Source organism: Aspergillus pseudotamarii (genome assembly GCF_009193445.1).
Source record: "Aspergillus pseudotamarii strain CBS 117625 unplaced genomic scaffold BDV38scaffold_69, whole genome shotgun sequence".
Classification (NCBI taxonomy): Eukaryota; Fungi; Ascomycota; class Eurotiomycetes; order Eurotiales; family Aspergillaceae; genus Aspergillus; species Aspergillus pseudotamarii.
Genome location: NW_022475083.1, coordinates 133,074 through 152,268, shown reverse-complemented (window position 1 = coordinate 152,268; position 19,195 = coordinate 133,074). Strand labels below are relative to the sequence as shown.

Here is a 19,195-nt window from a genome sequence, read left to right as displayed (position 1 = left end):
AAAAAAAAAAAAAAAAAAAAAAAAAAAAAAAAAAAAAAAAAAAAAAAAAAAAAAAAAAAAAAAAAAAAAAAAAAAAAAAAAAAAAAAAAAAAGAGCACTAGACACGCCAACCTGTTGGAGATAAGAGTAAATTTCCCGATATAGCCTAGTTTATCATATCTGGTGGGGATGAATGTCATGGTTTGCATCCCAAACAAACACCCCATTCGGGACATCACTTGGATAGTATCATCACCATTGCTTTCAGCAACCTCTCCCCATTCACACCGACGGACTGTATAATTTCTAAGCGGTAATAAAAGCGATTTGCATAGATTAGCGAAGACTCTCTGACAAGGAACAACGTCAGACAACACCGAGATCTAACATATACCTTGTTATCGACGCTCGCCAAACAACCATTTCAGTCCCAATGGATCAGACACACTCCCGGGCCATGGAGGCCCTCCAACCCTTCGTCCACCTGGCCAACTCGAATAGCGCTACATCACCGAAATTTGTCGCAAATCTGATCACAAATGCCACTTCGAGTCCAAACACTTATGTATTTGCAGAGCTGCTAGAGACGCCCACAGTCCAAGCCCTCCGGTCCAAGGACACCCCCGCGGAATATCAAGGATACCTTACACTACTGGAGATCTTTGCCTGGGGTACATGGCAGGATTATCAAAGTATGTCCCACCGAAATCTATCCTGATCCCTTGAAATTCAGGATTCTTAGGCATGAATGATTTGATTAACGCATCTCGAAAACAGCAACGCCGGATCTCCCTCCCCTTAACAATGAACAAACCCTAAAGCTCCGCCTTCTATCTCTTCTCAGCCTATCTGCAACCATCAAGCCGCTCACATATCAGATTCTCATGGATGCACTCTCAATCGCAGCTCCCTCTGAACTCGAATCTTTAGTCACAACGGCCATCTACTCCTCCCTTATCACCGCTCGTCTCTCCCCGGCGACGAACCCCCCAACCATCAATGTGACTTCTGTCGCACCCTTACGGGACGTGAAGCCTCAATCACTGAAAACGATGATCTCAATCCTCACCCAGTGGGAGACTCGCTGCGGCGACGTCATCAGCGACATCGAGGCCGAGATCGCCAAGATCAAGACCGACTCGGCAAAACGGCGTGCGAAGGAACAGGCTCGGTCAGTGTTAATCGAGAAGACGTTGTCAAACTGGGGCTCAGATGGGGGTGAGTCAAACCCCCGGTTTCCAGGATCCAAAAAGCAAGGCTGGCACGGAGGTGTAAAGGGTGGTTCCTCAGGGTTCATTGGCAATAAGCGCGAGTTCAGCGGGGATGACTTTGATGATGGATACTGGGACAACGGTGCTGATGAAGCCTATGACTCACAATTTTCTACCTCGAAGATGGATATTGACCAGGGCGCAGGATCGTCCGTTACGGGATCAGCGGGTGCTGGAGCTAGACATGCGAAACGTGTTTTGGGGAGGAAATCCTGATGTGATGTGATGAACTCAAGGGATTACCATATCTCTTTCACAGATTACGAAATATCCCTAGATATTTTTGACTACTAGGTGTCGAAGCAAGCCCTACGTACGAACCAGATGTCAACGGCCTTTTTATATCCTCAACTTTTCCTCGCCCGTCCAGCTTGTATGAGGTCGCGGGTTAGAATGTATTACTCCCATTAAATATGTCACATTGTAAAGCCCAACTCTCATGCACTTAACACTAAACCAAAAGGCTCGCTGAAGGTCGTTTAACGGACAATTTTAGCAAAAAGGGGTATTCTCAGAATGTAAATGGACAAAGAAAAAAAAAATGGAAAAGAGTCGGGAAAAAAGGAAGCTCATATTGACAAACAAAGGTAGACGGACCACTGACCCGAGGTTGAGCCCATTGTGATCCGTGAAACTAGGATACCCTGCCAGCTGATCATATGGGTTTGGGATCATGAATCCGTTGCTGTGATGGGGAAATAATATATGCAATACGTCGCAATTGCCGGGAGAGATGGGTGGTCGAGACCAAGGCGACATCCAATCTTGTATACCAGGCCTCGTAGCCATATGGTTAGCGCTATCGATTGTGGCTGGCCGGATTACACGCCCGCATTAACCTTCCAATAGAGGAACCAAAACGAAACGCGAGGACTTGGCCCAGAATTTGGCATGTGACGGCAATGAGCTCAGAGCATAGTACCAGGAACAAAGATGAACAGGACACTGAGCGCGGTGGCGACGAATGCAGCTATTAAAATGGTTGCCGTGGCGCGTTTGTTCAACAGCTTTCGCACGTATGGTTCGCGGATCGGCGACCAGTTCATAAAGGTATATTCACTGTATCCGAGAAATGCCATAACAGGGTCGATCTTGTACTGATATGAGACAATAAAATAGGATGCGACGATAAAAGGTAGTATCAACTGCATGATTGTTAGCGTTGAAGCGCGGCAAAACCGGGCAAATCACTACAACATACCCAACAACGGATGTGCCTTGGCTTGTCGCGGAGTACAACGTAGAAGGCTCCCCAAAACCCGCCACCAAAGCTTATCAGCGCAAAGGCGAGACGGGCAATCGTACTCAGCGGGACAAGGTTACCCAGGGCCTTCGCCTGCAAAAACCCTGGGAATGCATCGCGCTCCATGGCCTGGAAAACATAGTCTTTGGCGGGATCAAAAACTTCTGGGTCATCTCGGCCGTCATCCTCAACCAAATTGATGATTGTAGACACCATATCCTCTGGAAGTACAATTTCTCTTTCTGCGCCGGGAAGCAGATATGTATATAGAATCTTCTCTGCACTTGCACGAATGTCGGCCCGTGCCACAGTATGGCCAGGAGAAGTAGAATCGTTTCGCGTTCCAGAGCTTGGGCGAGGTAGCTGTTCATTAGACGGTGTGCGGGCGGGATCCTGCGAGCCCAGGCTGTCTTGGGGCGAGTGCCCTGGGTTATGACCATCAGAGCGCAAAAATGCCGACAATCTTTGATCGGCGTCCTGATCATCCAACTCATGGTTGCCGTGGCGCAACCCAGAGGGTCCGGCTTCCACCAGTGGTATATCGCCGAAAGTCTCGAGGTTCCCTAACGCATCGGAGGAACCTTTGCTATCCGCTTTCTCCAAGTCGGGTGTGGCTACTAAAACGGATCGGCGTAACTCTCGAACATAATGACGGCACAAAGACATATGTTGCGAAACATCGAGCCTAAAATCGATATAGTTAGAAAGATTCCCGAGCGACGCAATGATACGCCAAGGTGCGCGCATGTATCGTACCAGAAGTCCAAATAATCGACCGAGCGCTGCTGGTCCCGCATGTAAATGTAAAACGAAAAAAGATCGACAGGAGCTAATGTACGACGGCTAAGGACTTCAAAGAGAGTCGGGAGCCGATTCCGCTGCTCCAAGTCCGTAAGCGAAGGCGACGCCATCTTGGTGGAATGCTAGTTATGTCGAAGAGTGAGATCGGTCTAAGAAAGGGGGAAAGAACGTCGAGGTCGGGTTGCGTGAGGGATTAGCCGTAAATAAACAGGAGCGGTTCAATTATGATTTCAGTGACAGAAACAGACAAACTGGCGAGCGAGTAAAGTAACGAATGACGAGGAAAATGACTTGAGTGTGAGATTTGGGTTAAATTTGTCGTGAATGATCTAGAATTTTGGAGCCTGTCCGTCACAGAACCCCTGGAGAGGGGAGTTAGATGAAGGTAAACAAACAGCCACCGGGTCGCAGCTGAAAACCAATAATCAGGCACAATCCATTCAGAATCCCAGCAAGGAATGCAAGCTGCAGAATCCCAGTGAAGAAATAGAAAAAGCAATAGAAACACACCAGCCTTCAAGTAAAGCCTCCAAGAGACTTATGATGGTTGGTTTCTTTCTGCACGGCTGGCAGCCCGCTAAGCCCAACTAACGGCCCGCCTTAACGTTGATCCGAAATTAAATTGGCTTAGACCCACGGCCCGATGATCAGCTCCACGTTCTCGACAGCTTTCGGCAAGGAATGCCATCATCCATGGATTCTTGTCAACCCGGGCAGTCACATTTTCTTTGCCGAAGAAATAAGCATTTGAAAGGATCGGCAATAGAAATGTGACTATATCGAATGTCGCCTAGGCTGTTCAAGAAAGGAAAACGGAGGAAACTCTTAGATATATAAAAAGAAAAAGAAAAAGGAAAAGAAAAAAGGACGAGGAACTATACAATGCCAAGGTATAGGACTATTGGACGAATCCCCTCGAATTTATCACCTTAAAAATACATATAAAAAAAGAAAAGAAACCGAAATGCTCCATGCATCAAGTGGGTATTTGCTCATGACACCGTCTTCAAAAATTCAAACGCCAGCAGCCGAAACTCCTACCTCTCCAAGCTCATGCAATCATTCAATCGATTAGTGGCCATCCGCCAAGTGCTATAAGACAACCATTAGCAACACAGGGCAGTTACCAAGCCAGGGCTGCACTGGTATACTTACCGACCACTCGGGAATATTTCGAATCTGCTGCCACATAAACTTCTCCAGTTTATTCGCACTTTTTGCATAAGGCGTGTTCTCGTTGTTGTATCTTCGACAATTGTCAAAGATTAACATAGCATCTTTAATGAAATCTTGTGGTGTCGGATACATGTCCTTCTCATGTTTTTCTTCCATGGTCGACAAATCCATTGGCTCCTTAATAACTTCGTAGTAATCGGGAACCTCGTCACGATTGACCGGCTGCGTAAATGGCCAGGCTGCACTATGATTTTGCATATCGTTCAGCAGATGTAGTAGCTGGTTGTAGTTCGGTCCATGGCGTGGTTGACGCGCTAACTCATCCATGTCGGGTGACCATCCAGATTGCTTGATTGCCGGGATACTTAACGGATCGATTTTACACGCTCCATTTTTCCATTCTTTTGGTGGGACGTGTATGATATGTGATCGGCTGAAAGCACGGATCTTGGCGTGTACTGCTTCCTTCTGCTTTAAAAGCATACGACCAATCTCAAGATACCGTATCTTTGGAAGCATTGTACATTGCATAATGGTGCCTCCTTCATAATCCTTGATATAACCCATCCAGATAGACTTATCCAGTGTAATTTCCTTTGTGAACCCTTGCTTTTTGAAATACCCAATAGCGTAGTTATCCGCATATGTCAGGAAATGCATGATAGGCGACGTTGCCTTCACATAATCCTGTATAGCGCTTAGCATTCCCTGTGCACCGCAACGCGTCGAAACAAGTTACCTTCAAGTGAGACATCAGATGCGCACCGTAACCCTTGACCTGTTGATCAGAAGATATGGCACAAAAAACAATCTCCGCAAATTTGCGACTATTGAAAGGCCTATATGTGATTCCTCTGCGCATCATTAGCAAGCGAGTGTGCCAGGCCTCCGACAGATCATGCGCACATACCCTACTACTTCCAACGGATGTTTGACAATAGCGATAGACAAATGCGATCTATCGTAGACCAGTCGAGCAATGTAGTCTTTGGGCATCTTCGGAAGCTGCTTCTGAAAGATGCACTTCAGTCCAGTGAGGACAACAAAGCTGTCGCGCGAACCATCATTATTAACAACCCGGAATTCAATCTCCCCTCGACGTTCTTCTAGTACGGCTGGCTGTCAAAGGTCCATGATAAGCATTGTTCACATAAGTGAGTAAACAAGGCGGCTTACCTTCTCCGGGAAAGGAACGATCCTCAATGATGGCTTTCCTAGTGGTCCACCTTCAGACTTTTAAATCACCGTCAGCATACTCCACGGACAGTATTCCTGTACTGAAGAAACAGACCTTGGATTCCCTTTCCGGGGAATCTGTGCGCGCTTTCTTGCTCTGTTGCTGTGAATCTGGGGAAAGGGCTTCCTCCGAAGCTTTCCGTTTGTTGTCTGGACCATCGTTCAGTGAATAAACATATCAAGAACCTCGAGAAATCGCATTTCAGTATTGTCCACTCACTTTCCGATGCCATTCTTGTCAGGTGTACAAGTAATGAGGTTATAACGCTTGCTTGTCAGCTCCTCAGTCCCAACCGGCGCGATCTCCACGTTTGGCCGATATGGGGGGTTCGGTATCGGGAATATAATGATCCGGCACCATTATGCCAGATAACTATCTACTTGTTCTAGGGAGCTTCAGGAAGCTTCAGTAGTCTCCAATTCAATCGTTTCATGCTATATTTGCTCTAGTCACTAGCTGCTGGGCTTTATTTGAACCAATCTATCCCCATGTCGTTGAACGAAGTTTGGGAGGCAGCCTCCGCGAGCCCTTACACTCCACTGATTTCCAAAGATAGCCAGTTCTCCGTCGGCTTCACCCTCTTGCTTTCTGGTAAGACAGATTTGCGCAACATGGCCATGAACCGATCGCACTAACGAGTATTTCAGCACTCATATTGACTGGTCTTTTCGGACTGAGTTTGTATCCCTTCCAATATACCTTCGTACATTTTCTAACATTTAAACAGACCGTTCTTTCTTGAGCATCGCTTCATTTGGCGTCCCGGCGTCATTGGCATTCGGGTAAGAGCGCCTTGCGCAAAGGGACCTACAATGGCTAATACCACCATCCAGCTTCGGGGCCGTATACATGATCTGCGCTGTTGGGGTCTACGTTTAGGAAGACGTCCAGATCTTTTCAATGTACCATATGCCCAGTTGAGAGAGAAGCAGAAGGATTATACCATTAGAAACGTCGAAGCTCTTCCTCCCTGCAGACTCTCTATTAATCTAATTTGTCCGAGTTCTTTGTTTTCGATCCTTTCCGCCATCTCGTACATCCAGCCATGGCCGACGTGGAACCCATCTTTTCTGCTGTTTCCAGCAATGCTCACCATCTCTACACTCTACTACAGTGCATTGGCTTTGTACCAAAAGCTACCGTGTTTATTACCCCAGATGGGATTCGCTTTTCTGTGGAGGAAGGCCGAGTAATACAGGGACTCGCCTTCCTTGACAAAGCCCTTTTTACCACCTACACCTTCAACCCACCAGCCGCGCCGAACAACACTTCTGGGGATTCGGGGGACGGTGATGATTCTTCAGATGCTACCTCCAACCCATGCTTCGTTGTGTCGCTTTCTGCCCTCCTTGAGACGCTGAAAATTTTCAGTGTAAATGATCCATCCGCCACCGGGGCCAACAAGGCAGTTAGTGTCCAACCGTCGAACCCCTCGTCATCAAACGCCTTCACCACGCCTGCATTGCTTTTTGATCGTTCATGTACCTTGCAATATTTCCAACACGGCTCGCCTCTAAGCATCACTTTATCAGAAACTGGGATCAAGACCACTTGTGAACTAACAACCTACGAACCCGATGGTGGTGAAGTCGATATCCCTCTTCAACGTGACGCCATCATAATGAAGGTCATCATGCGTTCCGCCTGGTTACACAATGCCATTGTGGAGCTGGGTGCCACTAACCCAAATGTGTTAAAGATATCCGCCTCGGCAGATCGGGAACCTTTCTTCGCCTTGTCTGGTTCTGGTGGTCCGTTCAGCGAGTCCTCTGTAGAATTCTCAATAGAGGAACAAGGCCCGGACAACGGGGCGTCGTCCCAGTCTCGCAAAGTGTTGACCGACGATGGCACATCCAGGTCTCGGGCTAAGAGGACCAAGCTTGCGCCTACTGTCACCGAGACCTTCCTTGTTAGCCCACCGTCTTCAATGGGTTCTCGCATCAAGCAGAATTACCGATTTTCTCTTATCCAGAAGGCTTCTCGTGCTATGGCTGTGGCTAACAAAGTAAGCATTCGGGGCGACCGGCAAGGAGTTTTGAGTCTTCAGTTTATGGTTGAATTCGACGCACACGGCTCCAGCGGCGCGAGCAATAGCACAAGACCCTCTAGGGGAGTGCCAGGGCCCACAGTAACCTTTGTAGATTTCCGCTTTGTGCCGTTACTGGATGGTGAGGAGGCAGCTGATGAGAACAGCACGAATGATTACGAATAACGTCTTTCGGTGGAGCAACAGCTGTAAATAAAAGTACAAGTTAGCAATGAAATAGCTTGGTTTCAGTCAACACAGATTATTCACTCGCAGCGATGGCACTAGGCACTGGAAGTCTCATACTATATTCCCAACAGACTACCACGGGGCATCCGGGATCGTGTTGGGTTTAATAACATTACATAGAACTAACGCTTAATTATCCCACTTGCTCGTATAAGCTCAGTATTCTGCAAACACGGCATAATTTCCTGCTATCGTAGAGCCTTAGCACACATCGTTGCCTATGATTTGAATGCGCCTTTTGAGAAAAGCTCATTACTGCTTCTCCGAAGCATTCTTAAATGAACGTAGTTTTCTATCATCTATGGTAAGAAGTACAGCCGCTAATGTGTCTAACGATCGCGCTATATTTGCCTTTGGATTGCTTAAGATATATCATTAGCATTAAAAAAAATCCTGCAATTCTATTTTCTCTATGCCTTTCCACTACTGCCCATTATGTCCATCCACCGCTCCATCGATTCTATGAGAACCTCAATTCCCTCATCGATCACCTGTGTTATAGGCTTGCTGATATTAGCCCTGATATAATCATACCACGGGTCCAAAACGAGTTTGTTGACGTTGAACTTGGAGACACCTGCTTCTATACAGGCTTTCGACAGCTCCGGGGAAAAGTCGTTCGTTCCATGTAACACCAATCGGGCGCGCCCACTAAGTGCTTTGAAAATTCCGTGCAGCCTAACACATTCATGGCATTTAGCAACGTTCAGTGTACGGTTCATTGCGATTCTTACCGATCCATATCTGGTTGCGGCCCTTTGGGGCCATAGTCACCGTGGAGGTTGCCAACGCTCGGAGCCAGATAGTCAACCCCCGCGCGTATGAAGTCTTCAACATCTTCAGGACTAGTTAGGATTCCTGTACAACGCAATATTAGATTAGAACCCCTGGGTTCAGCATTTGGATGTCATACCTTCCAGATCACCTGTATCCATAATCCCATCTTCACCACCTTCGATTCGCCCCGTCTCAGCCTCTGTCGATATCCCCCTAGCATGGCAATATTCACGCAAAGCTGCGGTTCTTTCCAAGTTTTCCTCCTTCTCATAATGACTCATATCTACCATTATCGAGTCAAAGGATAGTGTATCAGCGATCTCCTTAATTTGATCATAATTTTGAGCGTGGTCGAGATGAAGTGAGATAGGAACGGAGGCTGCTCTCGCTGCGGCTGCAGCTGCATAGACAAGCGATGGTGTTTGGGTCAGTGCCGAAGGGAATAATTGAATGATTAACGGCGACTTGCGGTTTTCAGCTGCTCGGACGAACGCAGTGATATGTTCGACATTATAGCTATGGACTTCGTTAATTTGTATACTTTCGAAGTAGCAATCATTGTAACTTACGCAATTGCTGCAAGAACGCCATATCGACCTTTTTCCGCTGCATCTAGGATTTGCAGGGTCTTGTTTGTTGCAAGCCGAGTCATTGTAAAGCGGGGTTAGAGACAATCAGTGAGTTGCTTTGGTGTCAAAGTAGCATCATTATCATCATGGGAATTTCTCATGTTTTTTAACTGAAGCTTGAGCTCAGGATGAAATCCTCGTCTCGAGGCAGGTCGTACTTATGACTAATGTGGTAACTCCAAGCGCCGGACAAAGAGAACAAACCCATCCACGTGGTTCAGGGCAGCCTCGGCACGTGCTCCAACCTCGACGCGACTTTCCAGCAAAGCAAAGTCGAGCACCCTTGCATTAGTTGATATCGGCTGTCACATAATCTTTATTTTTAACCTTTCTCCACCATGCCAAACAATGGCCCGCAGAGTGGCATTCGGAAACAACGCAAATCTCGCGGTCGGGGCCTACGGACTAACGCGGGCTGGTCAGTATCACGGAGTTTTTTTGGCGTCTCTCATTTTTGCGAATAGTGCTGATCGTCCTTAGCTTAATTTGCAAGCGTCGCCACGTCAAATGTGATGAAGTAAGTTGATCAGCCCAAGTAGAAACTTTGCGTAGTGAAAAATATCGCTCATCATCAAAGATCCGCCCACAATGTGGACCATGCGCAAAGGGTCAACGGCCCTGCGTTTATGGGGATGACAATATTACTACTTCTCACACGACGTCTATAAACACAACCCCGAGTCAAGATGTTCCCACGGTGATAAGTTCCCAGGCACAAATCCACGAACCCTTGCAAGTGCTTGTGGATGCATGTCACCAAGAACACCCGATACAACTAAGGAATTTTAATCAAACATTAGCCCCCAATCGATCCAATCACCGTCAGATTTCGAGCAGATCAGTGTCGTCTCCGCTTCACGAGTATGTCCCTTCACCTGGTACAGAATCATCAGCGGCCTCATCGAGGGTGGCGCCCCTGAGCTGGTTTGAGCTTCTGGCTCAGGATGCCGCAAATGCAGACAGAGAGTTTTTGCTATCCCCTCAGCAAAGATTCCCATTGCCGACGGCAGAAGAAGCTTCAATAAACTCAGCGCGAAGTCCGGCCTTTGAGCCACGAAATCTGAGAGAACGGGAAAGCTTTCAGGCAGCATCATTTCACCATGACCCTGAAATGGGAAAGAAAGTTCCGTTGGCAGCTGTTGATGAGCAGTCACAAGCTCTTCCGGACGTGCCATCTTCGTGGAGCACAACGGCTCCCATTCATCTATCAGAACAGGAATTCCCGTTATTTACTCATTTTGTACAGACGTTCAGCGGCTGGTTGGACTTTTTCGACTCAACTCAGCAGTTCTGTTCTGTCGTTCCTCATCTGGCTCTGAGAAATACCGGTCTGATGAAGGCATTATTGGCGTTATCGGCGAGACATCTGACGCTTCTCAGGGAAACCCCTGGGGATCGTCACCATTCTGAGTCATCATATTCAGTTGATCGGAACGTCGCCGTTCGCTATTATTATGAAACACTGCATTACCTGAACAAGGCTATGCGCTATCAATCATATGCTGGAAGCCAGGAGCTAATTTCCACAGCCCTCTTGATTAGTACCTATGAGATGATTGATGGCTCCAACCGAGACTGGGAGCGGCACCTCAAAGGGGTATTCTGGATACAGCGATATCAAAACAACGATGGTGAATGCGGAGGCCTCCGTCAAGCCGTATGGTGGGCCTGGCTTAGGCAGGATGTATGGGTAGCTATGCGCGAGCGGCGCCGAGTCTTCAGTTTCTGGAGGCCAAAAAAGCATGTTTCAGTCCTCACAATACCCGAACTAACGACCCGTGCGATCTACCTGCTCGCACAGTGCGTCAACTACTCTTCACGGGAAGAGTCAGAATCGACTGACCTGGAGCAACGCTTGGAACGAGGAAACGAGTTACTATATATGTTACAAGAATGGCAAGACTGTCTTCCACGGGAATTCACCCCACTCCCAGTTCCTTCAAGCTCCGATGTCTTTCCCCCAATATGGGTCAATCCCCCGCCTTGTGCGGCTGCTTTGCAGATGCATAGCCTGGCCAGGATCATGGTCATTCTACACCGTCCTTCCATTGGCGGACTTCAAGACTATCGAGCTGCGCAGAAACTTCTTACATCCTCTCTTTGCACTATTTGTGGAATTGCTCGCATGAACGACGAAAATGATGACATGGCTTTTAGTGTCTCACTCCAGTGTTTATATGGAGGTAACTTCCCCCGCCAAGTGTTCTGCTATTTATGTATCTCTAACCTCTGTTCAGCGGGACTCGGTGTTCATACTCCTCATGAACGTGCTGCATTACTTGGTCTCCTAGACAAGTGTCAACGACGAATACGCTGGCCTGCAGACTCCTTAACAAATGAACTTGAGGCCGAATATCAGAAAGATGAACTCTCTGCGTTTGCTAGATGATTTTGTTTTTGACGTACGCATTATTGATCCAACTTCCGAATAGGGTGGTCAGATATCGACCGTTAGTATCAGCGAAGAGCAAGGGAATTCTGCAACGGTCACCAGAACCATCAAAGAGCCTCTCCATTTGCGTCATTCATGAACTCCAGTTGACGGCCAAGAAGCGCCATCCTCTTTGTGCCTTCAGGCACATTCCCTTCCAGCTAATACAAGAAATCCGCGGCGCAGTACATCTCTGGATCACATGTGGTGCATTACCTCCTATTATGGTGTGTATTCGTCAGGGACTCATAATATATATACATTTGTTCGTTATTCGTAACAAGGGCCTACTGCCATTGTCGCCAATAGTGATTGGTACGTGCCAGTTGTTCAACCTTGTGGTCATATCTTAAGATACAACCACACGCAAAATTCTGCAATCAAAAGTCCAACTCCTACTGCCTCGCTTCTGATTTGGCTTTGCGACGAATCCAAACGTGCAGAATCAGAAAGACAATCACACCAACTGCCAACATGGCCGAGATCACCGCGAAACCCATAATATATTTCGGGCTATCCGAGTCCGGAAACAGGTACTAATATAGCGTTAGCATAGCTTAGCCTATGGGTTAGTAGGCAAATACATACGGAACCATAGATCTGGGCTAGGTTCCCCAGCGCGTTCACCAGCGCTAGGCTGACACCTCTAACCTGTGGCTGCATGTCCGCGAAGGCCGAGGAGGCATATGCAAGTGTACCTCCATTGGTTGCCCACAGACCGGCTGCCATGAGGACAAGAAGAGCATATCGAGCAGTATAGTCGTATACTGCACAAACAGCAATCGAGCATGCAAGGGAGAATGCCAGCCAGGCAGCAATGACAACACCACGCCACAAAGGGATCTTATCACTGAAATATGCTGTGATGCCAGTACAGACAAATGCCACTGCATAGATGGGAATTGTAAGGAAGTTGATTCTCATGGTGGAGGCGTCGCCGAAAAGACCTTTGACCAGAGTCGGGTAGAAGTAAGAAAGCGTGCTGGCACCAACAATAACCTGAAGATCTGTCAGTATTGTGCAGGATAGGCGAAAGGGTAAATCCAATTACCATGTATCCAATAACAAACATCCATGTCCGCCAGTCCTTGACTGATCCCAGAACAGCCTGCCATGGACTCAGTCGTTCGTCGTCCTCCGTCATAGCTGTGACATTGTCTGATTCCAACCTTGCAATGGCGATGTGTCGCTCTCTTGCCGATAGACGCTTGGTTGTGGCGGGGAAATCAGGAAGTATAAAAAGACTTATTAATGCGAACCCTACAGTAGCAGCTCCCTCAACAATAAACAGCCATCGCCATCCTCTGATACCGTGTGCGCCTTCGAGGCCACCGACAATACCGGCAGCTATTAATCCACCAAACGCACCGGACAATACGGCGGCGGAGATATAGACACCAAATCGCTTCGATTGTTCAGTTTTCTTGTACCAGGAAGAGATAACAAGAAGTACGCCTGGTGCAAACCCAGACTCAACGCAACCTGATGCGGTGAGTATATGATCTTTTTTATCGAAGCGCTCCATTGGAAGGTCTTCGTACCTATCAATGCTCGTAATACAACGAGGTGTTTAAAGTCTTTCACGACACCCATGACACATGTCAGCGTCCCCCAAATCACCATAATTCCGGGAAGGAACAAAGAGGGCCGTGTTCGACTGAGTATGAGACTGCAGAGATGATAGTAGGTTAGCATAAGGATTATCTGAGACAATGGATGGCTGCTTACTTGCTAGGAACCTCGAGGACAACGTATCCGATGAAAAAGACGACCAGACAAATCGAATACTGGTCTGATGTTAGATTCAGGTCTTCCTCCATCCCTGAGATCTTTGCATTTCCGATGCTATGTGCGAATGGGTATTAGTACAAGATCTTTTACTCCCGAGGTCTGAAAAAGGTACAGCGCCGACATACTTTGTTCGATCCATGTACGATAGGAGGTACATGATCCACATTGTAGGCAGGAGCATCAGGTCAACCTTTCGCACGAGGGCGGCCTCTTCCTCAGGTGAACATGGTGCCACAGTTTCCTCGCCAATATTCTCGATTTCCTTGGGGGAAAGGTCTTCCTTGCCCTCCACGTCCAGATGGCCTGCCATTGAGGTGTATCGCGCGACTACCCTGAGAGTGAAGAAATCAGAGAAATGATGAACAGAAGGCAACACAACCAATGAACTGTTCCAGCTTTCTATGCTCCTGAACCTGGACTAGGCAGTCGTCGAAACCCTTCAACGGATATTTATACTTCCCTCAAGTATTAGACGTCGCATAGCCAGGCCAAACCAGCTGTAGCAAAGTGCCGCAGTCAGGCCATCGACGAGCCCATGGGAACGCAACATCTTTCTCCACGATAGTCTGTGCCCTCTGGACCAATCTAACCATGATACCTTTTAGAGTCTAATGCGAGACCTGAATCCACCTCCGCAAAACGGATACGGCTTCCCCGCAAACTTTGTTCATGATTCAAACCTGAAAAGGGTTTGGTGGTTCTATCCCGGTGCGATGTGCCTCGCGACGAGGCAGATGGGACCCACCTCGGGAGTGCCTCAGGATATGCTCATCTCCGCCCTTTATGGTAGACTGGAGTCAGCAAAAGCTCTTGCATCCAACGGCCATTATGTCCCGTGACGTCAAAGAAGTGGCCTTGATCAATTAAATGCTATTATTTGATGCTCCGCGATCCGAGATGCCTCGACTCGAAGCCAAGAGCTATGATGCAGTTTTCCATCCCACCCTCGGGGCATGGCCGATAGAAATGACGCCGCTAAGAATAATCGGCAGTTAATATCCCCTCTACTTCTCCATTTAAATATCGAAGGACTTGGACATTTCTCTCTGTCCCTTCATCTACAGATTTATCTTCCCTAGAGCCGATCTTCCCTCCATTTTATCTCCTCCAGGTCCTTATTACCATTACCATCACCATCACCATCATGCCCCCCGCCGCGACCGAGAATGTTCCAGCTCCAGCTGCAGCCGCGGCTGCAGCGTCTAACCCTGAAGCACAGCCATATCTCAGCACAATGCCTTCTTCAGACTTCAATTGGCAGATTACCCTCGCGAACAAAGTAGTCGCAATTACGGGTGCCAACCGCGGAATCGGGTTGGGGATTGCGGAGGTCTGCCTCGCGAACTCAGCCAAGTTCGTATACTCCCTCGACCTGATGGAGCCTGGAGAGGACTTTGCGGAACTCCAAAACAGATACAGCAATATTCGCTACATTCAAACAGATGTAACGAGCGAAGAAAGTATCGAGAATGCTATCAACAAAGTGGTTGAGGAAACGGGCCGGATCGATGGCTTGGTGGCCAACGCTGGAATGACCAAGCATCAGCCTGCACTCAAATTTGACCGTGAACAGTTGGATAAACTCTTCAACCTCAATGTGAGTGTTCCCCCTCCCTACCCGGGGCGACTTGTCCACGAAGATGGGCTAACGGTTCCAGGTTTTTGGTGCATACTTCTGTGCTCAAATCGTCGCACGCAAATTCATCGAATTTGGTATCAAGGGGTCTATCGTGATGACTTCCAGTATGACTTCTTATCGACCAAACAGGGTGCGTTCAGCTCGGTCCAGTCGCTTCAACGAAAAGGTATCGCTAACCATTGCTTTCAGGCTGCTCCTTCTGCCCCTTACGGTGCGACCAAGGCCGCAGTTCGGAATATGTGTCACACTCTGGCCATGGAATGGAGTCAACATGGCATCCGCGTCAACAGCATTTCTCCCGGCTTCGTTCGAACCGCAATGACATACTATGTGGAGAAGTCTCCGGACTGGGATCTCAAGATGCAATACTACGGTGGTATGCCTCGTCTAGCCGACCCACGGGAGCTTGGTGGAGCATACGTGTACCTCCTCAGCGACTCGAGCTCCTACACAACTGGTATTGACATTCCGATCGCTGGTATCGTGGGTGCGTGGTAATGGGGCTATGGATGATCTTTTAAGACGTGGACTATGCATTTTATATATCCGGTGAACCGTTGTGGTCGGCGTTGACTTTGCTTTATAGATTGTTCGATTTCCCAATGATGATCATTTTGAGGCTTTTCATTATGCCTCCCATGTTGTAGACGGTACCGCTGAATCTTCATGACCTACTTTAACTGTCAGCGTTTAAACACATTAGCAAGCTGTTTGACTACGCCACCATCTTTATCTCTTAGATCCTTTATTTCTCGAAGCCCCTTGTATGAGTTTCTTATATAACACGGTCCCATCCTTCCTATCAGTTGTTTCTACCTAGATACTTCGAATTAGAAGAAATCAAATACTTGTACTTCTCATTCGGCCGGATTATTTACTGAGACATTTGAAGAGGTTGTAGCGGGTGTCGGCCAAGGTCAACATGTTTTTATTCGACAAACTGTTTTTCTTAGGATTATCCGTGGTTACAGAACTGGGGAAGCACAATTGAGGCAGTATGTGTCCTATGGTAATGCTGACGACAAACGTCAGACACAAAGGCGAACAAAAAGCGGCGTATCGTCGAGCCAAAAACGACCAGGGAGAGTATCCAGATGGTGGGTGAGTGTTACGTGGAAATACTACGTAAGATAATCACCCCGTAGAATAATAAGCTTTCACATCGTAATATCGCGGAGAACGTCAATGTGCCGCAATAGATCTTTTTGTCGACCCTGTCATTTGCCACCAGCAAGTTGTCTACTCAGGAGGCTTTGAGAAATATATATAGTAGTAGTAGTCGGAAAGGGGGCTTATCCGGGTGCATAACACTAGTAGTGCATGAGAACAGTAGTAAAACGTTCGGATATCCATACTTCATCGACATCGCTAAGCAAAAATATCAACAGAGCTTCTCACAAGTTAAGCTCTCATTGCAGATATAGATGGTTGTTGAAATTAAGATCAGGCTGTTCATTACAAGGTGGCTGTTCTGTCCACTGCCCTCCACACCCCACGGCAGGGATTCCGTCCATAGGTGCAGCGGTCAGCCCACATAGTTCTATGTCTCGTGAGGGGGTGAGAGCAGCTGTTTACGGAGTAGGTAAACGCCCACGGTTGTTTAGTCGAGAGCTCAGGGGTGGAGTTGTCCAATGAATCTTGCGCTGAGTCTCCGTGGATCAGCTACCAGTAAATCTAATTTGCTGGTGACACATATTGGTCAGTGCTCGTATTCTTTCGGTACGATGCTGCCTGGGCTTGGATCAGCCACACGAATTTCCTGGGAGATTAGCACATTTCGAAACTGGACTGGATATGTGGCGTCTTACTTCTACTACTGTAGCATAGGATGAGGTATGACGTTGTCCGTTGTGTGGTAATGTTCGTCTATCTCTCAATCTTACGCTCCAGCATCATCCATGTCAAACGATAATCCAACGGTTAAACCAGAATAGGGCATTATCTTGACCGTAAGCGGAAATGCGACGGAAAGTCTGGAAACAATTACAACGGGAATCCTCTCGGTATGACGCTAGTATCTCTAATGTTGGGGGTGAGGAGAAAGGTGGGGCTCGACAAATTATGCGATTGGTCGGAAGTACATATTCTTATCACGGCCGCTGCTTCCACGTGGTTCTGCGGTAGCGTGATTCCATACTAATACATACCACATGTTACCAATGTATCGCGTGGAGGTGTTAACCCTGTTCTGTAATGTATAAAGAGGCAGTAACCAGATTACAACCAGATTCTGGTTCTCTGCGATGATGGGGGCGGTCAACCAGGCTTGGTTAGGATTGCAATTCCATCGCAGTTCTACTACTATACTACTACTACTACCCAACTACTAAGCCTAGCCAAATTGGAAACATACATAGTCTACGTTCTGGGATCTTATTTCCGTTCCTGGGTTTTAGTTGAGGTGCCCCGGAACAAAGCGCTTCCATCACTGGCCCGCCCCCACTGTGGTGAGGCAGCTTAATATCGTACAATTATCCCCCGTTTTCTCACGATGGACCAAACTGTGCCTTCGCCATGAAGCCGTTGGGGCCTTCAAAGTCACACCACAAAAGATCATCCATGGTGGCTGACAGAGCATGACATTATGACCCTTCGGATGATTCGGTCCCTCAGGCCCCCCAGTTGTACAAGGCAGAGAGAGGACCGCAAAAGTCTTAAGGAAGAGAGCCAAGCCATCGCCAAAGGGCTGGTGACGAATAAAATTCCTGGTAATCAACGCTCCGATTCTTGTTGATGCAACCCTGGCGACGGTAATAATGCGAGTCATTATTATTAGTAGCACAGTACTTGCTTGCTCCAAGCGGAGGCTTGCGTTCCAAGGGGTGGCCAGCTGTTCTCTCCACACGGTTTCTCGTTCATTGAGTTTGGGTTTTTGCGTTTGAAAATGCCGCATGGCATCCATACATGACATGGGCTTCAACGATGGCGAACTTAACTTTCTCAACCAAAAAAAAGGCGGATTCTGCCCGATCATAGTTCCTATTTCGGAAGGGAACACTTGACCCATAACTGTGTCAAGGTCCCTGTGGTTCTAGAAAACTCTCTTGCTGCTGGATTGTGGAGGGTCGGGGTTGTACACCATCCTACATACACTTAGTTACGGGGCCATAGCAACCAAGGAAGTTGTGCCTCAAATTTGAACGGGGTCAAAAGCAAACTAAGATGTTCTAACGGGTGTTTCCTTGTTCCTTTGTAAAAAATTTTCTTTGTATGATTCTAGAGGAATCGATAGCCGTGAACTCATACATAGATGACTGGTTCCTCCCGACAGATATATGGTACATACATACATACATACAATGGATACACACAGCCCGGTACGGACAAAGCCCCATACAGCCAGTAATACCGACTCCGATACATACAAGCCTCCTCCAGAACAGGAACTTTCAGGTACCGAACCCAATATGAAAGCAGACACAAACTCCCTGCCATAATGATAATGGAGGGGGAGGAGGTGCAGTTACGATGGACAATGGCTGGGAATCCTGATCAGAAATAATAACAGCAACTCTTTACTTTACTAAGAAGGATCCAGACAGATTGAGTTTTGTTTTATCCCTCAAGATCCCCCCTCATTTTTCCCCAACCGCCAATCCACACGTCCGCCCGTCGAAGTCGCCCCAAATGGCTTGGGGCCCGCGCACCATCCGTCATAAAGCTGAACAGTAATCAATCGTTCGTTCTTTAACTCCGTCACTACCTTACCGATCTGAGTTACCATTTTCAATATCCGACCCATTCACACTCTCTCCTCTTTCCACAACCCCCCCCCTTCGTGTCTCTGTCTCTCTCTCTTTCTCCTTCGCCTCCCCTTTACATGGTCTTTTGGTTCTTTACTTTCTAGATTTCTAGATTATTAGAACCTAGACTCGTTGATCGATTTCTTTACTTGTTCGCTTGTTAAGGTTCCAGCTTAGCCTGGGATTTCCCCTGCGTGCTTTAC

The 19,195-nt window shown here is 47.6% G+C and overlaps 11 protein-coding genes across 11 annotated transcripts; 5 read left to right on the top strand and 6 right to left on the bottom strand.

Moving 5' to 3' along the window:
- Window positions 1-412: 412 nt before the first annotated feature.
- Window positions 413-1,466, top strand: BDV38DRAFT_287001 (uncharacterized protein; the record flags this gene model as incomplete). The annotated part of the gene is made up of 2 exons (XM_032060783.1): window positions 413-671; window positions 757-1,466. The coding sequence occupies 2 exons, from the start codon at window positions 413-415 to the stop codon at window positions 1,464-1,466; spliced, it is 969 nt and encodes a 322-aa protein (XP_031909345.1).
- Window positions 1,467-2,158: 692 nt separating this feature from the next.
- On the bottom strand, window positions 2,159-3,404 carry rgsB (putative RGS domain protein (Rax1); the record flags this gene model as incomplete). Its single annotated transcript, XM_032057853.1, has 3 exons — window positions 2,159-2,395; window positions 2,452-3,178; window positions 3,250-3,404. 3 exons carry the CDS (start codon window positions 3,402-3,404, stop codon window positions 2,159-2,161), a joined length of 1,119 nt encoding a protein of 372 aa, XP_031909344.1.
- A 653-nt stretch (window positions 3,405-4,057) lies between these two features.
- Window positions 4,058-5,961, bottom strand: gcnE (histone acetyltransferase GCN5). The gene is made up of 6 exons (XM_032055771.1): window positions 5,762-5,961; window positions 5,647-5,703; window positions 5,381-5,589; window positions 5,210-5,324; window positions 4,450-5,157; window positions 4,058-4,386 (listed from the first exon to the last, which is right to left on the bottom strand). Exons 3-6 carry the CDS (start codon window positions 5,464-5,466, stop codon window positions 4,366-4,368), a joined length of 930 nt encoding a protein of 309 aa, XP_031909342.1. The 5' UTR covers window positions 5,467-5,589; window positions 5,647-5,703; window positions 5,762-5,961; the 3' UTR covers window positions 4,058-4,365.
- On the bottom strand, window positions 5,569-5,961 carry BDV38DRAFT_258921 (uncharacterized protein). The gene is made up of 2 exons (XM_032055770.1): window positions 5,762-5,961; window positions 5,569-5,703 (listed from the first exon to the last, which is right to left on the bottom strand). The coding sequence occupies exons 1-2, from the start codon at window positions 5,937-5,939 to the stop codon at window positions 5,699-5,701; spliced, it is 183 nt and encodes a 60-aa protein (XP_031909343.1). The 5' UTR covers window positions 5,940-5,961; the 3' UTR covers window positions 5,569-5,698.
- Window positions 5,962-6,129: 168 nt separating this feature from the next.
- On the top strand, window positions 6,130-6,669 carry BDV38DRAFT_188506 (OST5 family protein). The gene is made up of 4 exons (XM_032052223.1): window positions 6,130-6,298; window positions 6,355-6,384; window positions 6,435-6,489; window positions 6,541-6,669. The coding sequence occupies exons 1-4, from the start codon at window positions 6,196-6,198 to the stop codon at window positions 6,584-6,586; spliced, it is 234 nt and encodes a 77-aa protein (XP_031909341.1). The 5' UTR covers window positions 6,130-6,195; the 3' UTR covers window positions 6,587-6,669.
- On the top strand, window positions 6,130-8,324 carry BDV38DRAFT_258917 (Rad1/Rec1/Rad17 family repair protein). The gene is made up of 3 exons (XM_032055769.1): window positions 6,130-6,384; window positions 6,435-6,489; window positions 6,541-8,324. The coding sequence occupies exon 3, from the start codon at window positions 6,753-6,755 to the stop codon at window positions 7,917-7,919; it is 1,167 nt and encodes a 388-aa protein (XP_031909340.1). The 5' UTR covers window positions 6,130-6,384; window positions 6,435-6,489; window positions 6,541-6,752; the 3' UTR covers window positions 7,920-8,324.
- Window positions 8,325-8,351: 27 nt separating this feature from the next.
- On the bottom strand, window positions 8,352-9,429 carry BDV38DRAFT_188504 (class II fructose-bisphosphate aldolase). Its single transcript, XM_032052222.1, has 4 exons — window positions 9,329-9,429; window positions 8,896-9,275; window positions 8,717-8,840; window positions 8,352-8,660 (listed from the first exon to the last, which is right to left on the bottom strand). The coding sequence occupies exons 1-4, from the start codon at window positions 9,409-9,411 to the stop codon at window positions 8,393-8,395; spliced, it is 855 nt and encodes a 284-aa protein (XP_031909339.1). The 5' UTR covers window positions 9,412-9,429; the 3' UTR covers window positions 8,352-8,392.
- A 220-nt stretch (window positions 9,430-9,649) lies between these two features.
- BDV38DRAFT_188477 (Zn(II)2Cys6 transcription factor) lies at window positions 9,650-12,222 on the top strand. The gene is made up of 4 exons (XM_032052221.1): window positions 9,650-9,806; window positions 9,869-9,905; window positions 9,966-11,571; window positions 11,626-12,222. The coding sequence occupies exons 1-4, from the start codon at window positions 9,727-9,729 to the stop codon at window positions 11,775-11,777; spliced, it is 1,875 nt and encodes a 624-aa protein (XP_031909338.1). The 5' UTR covers window positions 9,650-9,726; the 3' UTR covers window positions 11,778-12,222.
- Window positions 12,215-13,920, bottom strand: BDV38DRAFT_286994 (major facilitator superfamily domain-containing protein; the record flags this gene model as incomplete). Its single annotated transcript, XM_032060782.1, has 6 exons — window positions 12,215-12,355; window positions 12,408-12,818; window positions 12,871-13,301; window positions 13,361-13,488; window positions 13,548-13,664; window positions 13,736-13,920. 6 exons carry the CDS (start codon window positions 13,918-13,920, stop codon window positions 12,215-12,217), a joined length of 1,413 nt encoding a protein of 470 aa, XP_031909337.1.
- Window positions 13,921-14,754: 834 nt separating this feature from the next.
- BDV38DRAFT_274480 (uncharacterized protein) lies at window positions 14,755-15,747 on the top strand (the record flags this gene model as incomplete). The annotated part of the gene is made up of 3 exons (XM_032057852.1): window positions 14,755-15,207; window positions 15,269-15,379; window positions 15,439-15,747. 3 exons carry the CDS (start codon window positions 14,755-14,757, stop codon window positions 15,745-15,747), a joined length of 873 nt encoding a protein of 290 aa, XP_031909336.1.
- A 1,751-nt stretch (window positions 15,748-17,498) lies between these two features.
- Window positions 17,499-18,566, bottom strand: BDV38DRAFT_258846 (uncharacterized protein). Its single transcript, XM_032055768.1, has one exon. The coding sequence runs from the start codon at window positions 18,254-18,256 to the stop codon at window positions 17,675-17,677; it is 582 nt and encodes a 193-aa protein (XP_031909335.1). The 5' UTR covers window positions 18,257-18,566; the 3' UTR covers window positions 17,499-17,674.
- Between the last annotated feature and the right edge of the window lie 629 nt (window positions 18,567-19,195).